The sequence below is a fragment of the Camelina sativa genome, chromosome 4, assembly GCF_000633955.1.
Source record: "Camelina sativa cultivar DH55 chromosome 4, Cs, whole genome shotgun sequence".
NCBI classification, from domain to species: domain Eukaryota; kingdom Viridiplantae; phylum Streptophyta; class Magnoliopsida; order Brassicales; family Brassicaceae; genus Camelina; species Camelina sativa.
Genome location: NC_025688.1, coordinates 5,746,052 through 5,754,213, shown reverse-complemented (window position 1 = coordinate 5,754,213; position 8,162 = coordinate 5,746,052). Strand labels below are relative to the sequence as shown.

At 32.6% G+C, this 8,162-nt stretch overlaps 1 protein-coding gene and 1 long non-coding RNA gene across 2 annotated transcripts; one reads left to right on the top strand and one right to left on the bottom strand.

The window, feature by feature from the left end:
* Positions 1,987–3,053, top strand: LOC104779904. The gene is made up of 3 exons (XR_766604.2): positions 1,987–2,059; positions 2,724–2,780; positions 2,901–3,053. It is a non-coding gene; the product is annotated as an uncharacterized LOC104779904 (long non-coding RNA).
* LOC104779905 (bifunctional dihydrocamalexate synthase/camalexin synthase-like) lies at positions 4,909–6,778 on the bottom strand. The gene is made up of 2 exons (XM_010504329.2): positions 5,833–6,778; positions 4,909–5,736 (listed from the first exon to the last, which is right to left on the bottom strand). Exons 1-2 carry the CDS (start codon positions 6,715–6,717, stop codon positions 5,149–5,151), a joined length of 1,473 nt encoding a protein of 490 aa, XP_010502631.1. The 5' UTR covers positions 6,718–6,778; the 3' UTR covers positions 4,909–5,148.

The window sequence follows — 8,162 nt, the reverse complement described above, 5'->3', positions numbered from 1 at the left end:
GAAAATGCATATTTTTAATAGATTTTTTTTGTAGAAGACGAAAAGAGAAAGCTATTTCAACACCCAACATAAAATGACTTAGTGTTCAATATATAACGCAATATTTTTTTTTTGTGCAAAACATAAGTATAATATGTTCAACGTTTAGTTATTAATTAATATAAATTTACAAAAACAAATCTAGTTGGATAAAGATATTCCAAGTTTTTAAAATATAAAGAGAGAGACTGATATATATATACATACAAGTTAAAAGGGAGTTATTGCATATAAAAAATAGAAAATAAATAATTAAATTTTTTTAAACTTGAACCAACATGCTCACCATTACATTTAATTGTTTAATCCTAAATAATTGTGAGGTGTTCATCAATACACTTGAATTACTCGTGAAATCGGACTATAAATCATTTTACATAAAACAATTGTGTAAGCTAGTTTCACACTTTATATAATGTGCACATCCCTGATCACCACTGCTCAAAGTCAAAACCAATAATCTGATGAAATTTAACAACTATATGTCATCGTATCACCAAAAATATTTGATTATTTTCTTAAAATCTTTTAAAATCTCTTCGAATCTAAAATCCACTAATTGAGCTAAAATGCTTAGTCCAATACATCACCTAGTATTCTAGTAAAATTCGAATTTGAAAGATTATAAATAAATATTTTTAAATATATAAATTTGATTCTTACTAAATTAAAAATATAATTTTACATTTTTTGCTGGGAGAATACATAATTCTCTAATTTTGTGCTTTTGACGGCAAAACAAAATTTCGTAATTTCCTGTCAAAATCATGATTTTGTAGCTTTCCATTTTTTTACATATATAGATTTTGATTCTTGGTAAATTAAAAATTCAATTCCCCAATGTTACGCGTTTGGCTGGAAATAAAATTCTTATATTTTTCAGTTTTGGCAATAAAACATTCAATTCCCAAACTCTGTAGTTTTTGCGGTTAAACGCAACTCCATAATTTACCCTTCAAAGTTTTATTTTTATAATATTGGCAGAAAAAACACGATTCCATGATTGTTTGTAGGGAAAAAAATTATTTTTCCTCCCAAAATTTGTGATATCATCAATATTTTGGCGCTAGATTTAATGTGCTTCAAGTATTTGTATGTATAAGGTTGTTCGTGATTTTGCTACTTTGACAAGGAAAATGCAATTTTCCAACTTTTAGTCTTGGCGGACACAAGACATTTCATTTTTTTGCCAAAATTTGATATTGGTTGAAAATGGTATTCCCTAATTTTGCTAGGCAAAAATTTTTGATTTTCAGTTTGGCAAAATCGATGACTTACAGTTTGTAAACTATGATGATAGCATAATATGACTGCAAAAATGAGTTATGCTTTGTAGAAATATGATAGCAAATATTGACAACTCATGATTTTGAGAGGAAAGTTATAATCGATGACTTACAGTTTTTAATTTCGAAAAAAAATTACAGAAAATAATATTATTTGAGTTATGATTGCAAATAAGGTTATTTTAGACATATGTAATTTCTAAAAGAATCATTTGCATCTAATTTTGAGTGTTCTTAGATGAGTTTCACAAAGCATCGAGGTAGTCCATTTGGATGATTTATTTAAGTTTCCTGAAATGAACATCATCTTGTAGTTGCATATGGATGGACAGACATAAAGAAATATGGTTATCGCATAGTCAAAATTTAACCGTCGCTTTTTTCTAATTTCATTAGTTATACTTGTGAAATTAGAAAATTATGTTCGTTTCTCTATTTGGACGATTCATTTGAATGGAAATAAAAAATGATGTTCGCTTTTAACAATTTAACAGACCATTTAGATGTATCAGTTAGATGACTTTTATTAAACTCAATTCAAAAAATATGAAAAGTTTGGCTGAGTCTGATTGGTGCATTCAACTGGAAATGATTCAGCCAGAACTATTAAATGTCTAAAATACCCTTGCCTAATTTAAACAATTACACTATGTCACCATCTCTTTCTCTCGACACCGTAGAACACAGATCTAGGTTTTCTCACTCTTCGCCGGCTCTCTCGCCGGAGTAATCAGGTTTATTTCAATTTCCCTATCTCTCTCGCGCTTTCTCTCTCTCTATATCTACGTGTAGATTGCAATAAGAAAACGAATTAGTTTTTGGGTATTGGTTACTTTGTTTGAGAAGGGTTTTGAAGAGTATGAACTGGACTCAGTCTTAGGTTTGATTATTGATTTGAATACTAGTCCAGGTTGCTTTGATTCTTCGATTAGCTTTAGTTTACGGCTTTGTGTTGCTTAGTGTGTTGGATCAATAGATCATATGAATAGAATGTTAGCTCAATGAATATATTTTTTCAGAGGTTGTTTGGTAGCTGTGGAGATTCATGTTTCTGGGTTTGTTTGTTTATGTTTGTTTTGGGTTTGGTTTTTATTTATCAAAGGATTTATGTTCTGTGTCTGGGTTTGTTTGATATGCATAATGTTCTATCTAGTCATAGCTGAATGCATAGGTTCTTTTGAGTTTCTACCTGGAGTTTGCTACTGTGAAAGCAGGGATGCATGAATTCATGAGTGTTATGTGTCTATTGTCTAGTACCTGTCTTTCAATGTTTCTTATGAACTCTAGTGTCTGTCCAAGGCAAAAATTACTTGAGATACCATCTCGTAAGATTCTTTTGATGCTCCATGGTTACAAAATAGAGAAGTATACTAATACTATCATGCTGTGTATTTGTAGGGATGGTGTGAGTGAGTCTTAGTATAATCAAGTTCAGTTTCAGATCAAATTATGAAGGTATGGATCATGGTTCTGGTTTTGTAGTCTCATTCATTCATTTAGATTTTGGTTCTGAGAAGAACTCTCACATTTCAGTCTTGTATTTTGAACAAAACTCTGAATTGTTCATCGGTACAGAAGTTAAGGAGTTGATGGTTCCAACATCCAACAGTAGTGAGTGAGAAGTGTTTGCCGTGAAAGGTTATCTTTTGGATTTTTTAGTTTGTGAGCTCTTGTAAAAAACTTTTGGAGTTATGTACGATTTTGATATTGAGATTTTTGTAGTTTTGTTTGGTGTTAATGTTGATTTTTTCTTAATTGGAATAACATGTTTTAAATCTTATAAAAACTAATATTTCATGAAAATGGAAATTTAGAAATGTCAGAAATAGTAATTTGTAAATTATTTAGGTGTATATATATTTTAGATTAGTAATCAAAATTAACATGATTAACATTAAGATTTAAAAAAATGGTTATATCCAAACATGTGCATTTTAGTCATTTTTATTACCAAATCCATCTCAATGAGAAATGTAAATAAACAAACAAACACATTTTCATTCAAATGCATCATCCAAGTGAACCATATTTTTGTCTTGTTTGTGTGATCATTTGACATCCAAATGATTCATTTGGATGAATCATTTGGATGGATCATTTAAATGGAAATGCCAAATGACTAAACAAACAAGGCCTTATACACTTATACTCTTCTCGATGAAGCCTACAACTTGTCTTACTACATTATTGCCACAATCTCAACCATCCAATCCATCTCTTCTCTCTCGCAATCTCTAATTCTTACAAGTCCCTCTTCCAAAATCTTCATACTCCTAATAGAGAATAACTTTCTCACAGTCGTACGTTCACCTCTTCATTATCGATTTCGAACCTTAAAATATCAATAGTTTGTTTGTAACATAATTTTGAAATCAATACTTAACTATTTTCAGATATTTCTTTTATTTCGTTAGATCTTTTTTTTTTCTTTTTATAAAAAAATATAAACATAAAAAATAGTTTTAATTAAAAATATTAAATATTGAGATCTCTAACCACTATCAGTTGTTTCAAATCTCATGTGGATGGTGTCAAAAGCTTATATATAGCTTCTACTTTTATATAGTACTGATTTGTTGTTCTTTGTTTCTTTGTTTGAATGTGTTGTGTTTGTCTCTAGGTGATGGATCCACTAACAAGAACAATAATGGCTCAAATCCGACATATCATCTTGAAGTGAAAACAACAACACCATCACAGAGTGAAGCAACGACAACAACATCACAGAGTGAATACAATTTCAAATATATGTTCTCGAGTTTATGCGGCAAAAAATTAACAAACAATGAAAAGCAGTTACATGTTTTAAGATAAATTTCTTGTTTCGATGAAAAAAGATGAATTTTGTTTTCTCGTATTTCAAAAGATAAGCGATTTTGACAAAAGTTCTCAACAAAATAATTACATTTGTTAGAAAAGCCTAAAGTGTGATAAAGTCCACATCGGAAAAAATAAACTTTTTTTAGAAATAAGTTTCTATAATAAGTTTCTATGTTGGAACGTCGAGCTTAGTAACGTCGTCTTGTGAAGACAATACGGTGATGGAACATTGTGTCGATTGCATTAGGCCGGTTTCGGGTTTGGCTATCTACTGGCCGCGCCCATTCCAAGTTGGCAGTTGAGAGTTTGGATCCGAGCGAAGGCTTGTGTCCGACTTCTCTCTTAGAGCGGAGGAGACTGCGTGAGGCTGGTTTCACAGAGCAGCGTTTACTTCCCGCTTTCGACGGTGGAAGGATTACGCGCGAGCCTGTGACTTCCGAGTCCACTATGACCCAATAAGCCGACTCCAACTGGACCATCTCTTTTTCTTTTATTATTGCAACCAAATCACATACAATTGTCATTTATTATCTTAGAATCTAGTGTACATAACCTCATAGTCATAGTTGCCCAAAAAAAAAAAAAAACCTCATAGTCATAAAGCTAATTTCAGTCACTTTCAAAGCAAGAGAAAGTAATACAAGAGTCAAGATTTGTGTTTTGTAGGTTTTCACAACTTATTTTGGTTTTATTCATTAACTTTTTTTTTTTTTTTGGTTCAAACTTTTATTCATTAACTTAAATAGGGAAACTGGAGTCGTAATTCCTTACAACCTGAATGAAAGAAAATGGAGTCACTAACTTGTACAAACTGCATAAGAAAGTGGAGAACCTTATGCTCGTTCTCTTATTTCACTAAGCAAAAACAAAAACAGAGAAGTCCCGAGACTTCATATATCCAAATATCTCTTAATAGTTAGAATTCTTCCTTTTCTTGACTTCCTTAATTCCACCTCAGTATCTGTGTTGACTTGAGCTTTCCTGTTATAACCAAACCACATATTCAGGGGTGAAGAACTTGAACGAAGTCAAGATTATCTTCATCCCTGGTGACGTTCTCTCTAGCTACATCCTTCTCCGGCACTCCCCAATTGAAGAAGTAAAGCAAATTCAACAATGTTAACTCAACAAGTATGATTCCCATTGTCATCCCTGGACATATTCTCCTACCAGATCCAAACGGTATAAACTCGAAGTTTCCTCCTTTGTAATCAATGGAACTGTCGAGAAACCTGTCAGGGTTAAACTCATCTGCGTTTTCCCAGAGATTTGGATCACGACCGATCGCATAAACGTTGACTAGGATCTGTGCTTTCGCGGGGATATCGTAGCCCTGGACCTTGAAATGAGACAATGCTTGTCTTGGGAGCAAGAGTGGAGTTGATGGATGTAACCTGAATAACTCCTTGACCATGAGCTTAAAGTAGTGAAGTTGGTTTAGATCTTCTTCTTTGATTCTCTCCTTCTCGTCCCCAAGTTTTGTCCGAATCTCGTCTTGAACTTTCTTCATCACTTTAGGGTTTCTGATCAGCTCGGTTATTCCCCATAGCACTGTGGCAGCGCTTCCGCCAACTCCTGCTGTCAATATGTCCTGACATAAACACAAAGTCACAAATATTGGTACGTTGCAAAAAAAATTAAACCACTTTGGAACATAAATAACTTGAAAAAAGACTAAGAGACTTACCGAGATCATTCCTTTGAGATGATCAGTGGTGAACTTGAGAGCATCTCCATCTTTCTCTTGCTTCTTCTTCATATCGATCATCACATCAATAATATCGGAGCTCTCTCTTCCAGGCTTAAGATGCTCGTCAAGAATATTCTGATAGAAAGTGTCTACTTCCGAGAAAATATTTTTCAATCTCTTCTCCTGACCGGAGATCCGGTCGACGAGCCTACCGATTCTTCCCGGAAAGAAATCAGAAAACGCAGTAGCTCTTATGACCTTTTCAGACTTGTGCACAAGCTCCATGATTCTATTTTCATCAACGAACTCACACTCATAGAGATTTATCCCGTACCCGATCCGACACACTATATTTCCGATTAAAGTGAAAAGGGTTCTCTCAAGATTCACCGGAGTTCGTGTCGTAGCAAACTCAGAGAGTTTCTTGATACACAAGTCATTCTCTTCCTCTCTGATATTCCTGAAAGATTGAAGCTTTTTCACGCTGAAGAGCTCGACCACCGAGAGCTTCCGCAGCGCAGTCCACTCGTCACCGAAGGGTGCCAACCCGATGTCTTTGAAGTTGTAAAAAGTTATTTTGGTCCCGGCCGTCTCTGGTCGATTACAACACTCACTATCGTGGATCTTTAGAACTTCCTCTGCTGCTTCTTTCGAAGAGATCACGACCACGGGGACGTTTCCGTATTGGAGAAGCGCCACTGGTCCATACTTTTCGGCGAGGTTACGGCGGTTCCTGGGATGTAGTTTTCCGCGTTGGTGTAAGTTTCCGATGATGGGAAGCTTCTTTGGACTCGGAGGAAGGTTCAATTTCGAAGGTTTGAAAACGTGCAAGAAGATTAAGATAAGGGGTGCAAGGAAGAGGAAACAGAGGAAGACAGACATTTTCTTTTTATTTTCTCTGTTTTCTTTGTTCTGTCTTAACTATTTCATTTTCAGGTTCATAATCAACCTCTTTATAATGTATTCATTCCTTCAAGGCTTCAGCTCATAAGTCACTATCCACTGTAGCGTGCGGATACTAATCCAAATTGGACAAACAAAACTGAACACTTTACTAACAAAACAGAACAGATTCAAATAACCCAACATTCGAGTCCAAAGTGAACAAACAAACTGACTTTTCAAACTACAATTTTTTAGCACGAGATCTACCGGTTATGAAACGTTGATGATTTCTTTTTAAAAAAAAGAAAACCTAAACACTCAATTATGTATGTGTGTGTTTTTTTTTTTTGAAAAAAGATAGTCAGCTGCACGAGGTATAGCATAATATAGCAGCTATTCTACAAGATAAAGTTCGTGAGCCCAACGTATGAAATCTTCTTTTCTTCAATTTTTATCTTTAAGGTTTGTGGTATTTAACAGTGGATGTTGCATGTAATGTCTTGATAAAGAAAGTAACTGTTACTGTAACAAATACCAAAGAAACAGATAAGTAGCTATCAAGAGCTTACGAAATATTTTACCAAGAAAAAGAAAAAACTTACGAAATAATTATATGATACTTTTTATTATATGCAAGTTTTTTTTAAAAAAAAATTGTATAAATAAGTTCTTAATAATTCATGTTTTATTATATAAAACTGGTTTTCAAAATTAATAACTTACGTGATCATAATAAGTATTAATTATCTAGAAGTAACTTGTAAACCATATAAAACTTTATAATTTTTTATATTTAAAAAATGATATTTTTGAAAATAGATAGATGAAAGAGTTATTTTTGAAAAGGAGTACAACAAAAAGAGTATTTTTCAAAAATTCTCAAACTTAAATCACATACTCATAAATGTACGTCTGAAATAGTTCTAAGCACACCAATATTTTTATGTGCTTGACAAACTTTGTTGAACATTTGATTTGCCAGTAATTAAAAAATTTCAAGTTAGTGGAATACGCAAGTTAACTTGCTTTCATATACTATTCTGGATCGTGATATTACAATATAATACTTATAGAGAATTAAATTGTCATTCATAATGTATAATTATATATTTATATATACGTTTAGCAAAAAAAAATATATATATAGGTTACAACTAGGATGGATCATGATATCGTGTTTATTCATATATTCCACCAAAGCATATGAAGATAATTATAATCAACAACAGTATACTAATGCAAATACAAAACTTTTCAAAGTGAAAACTTTTCAAGCAAAATTGAACACTTTTCAAGCAAAAACAAAAGCAAATAACCTAAATCAAATCCAAAGTGAACTAGCAAACTGACTTTTCAAACTACCATCTTAATATTATTTAAAGAAAAGTACATTTTAAACATTATCCAAAATTAATCATTTATTTATTTCAATAATATTGCCA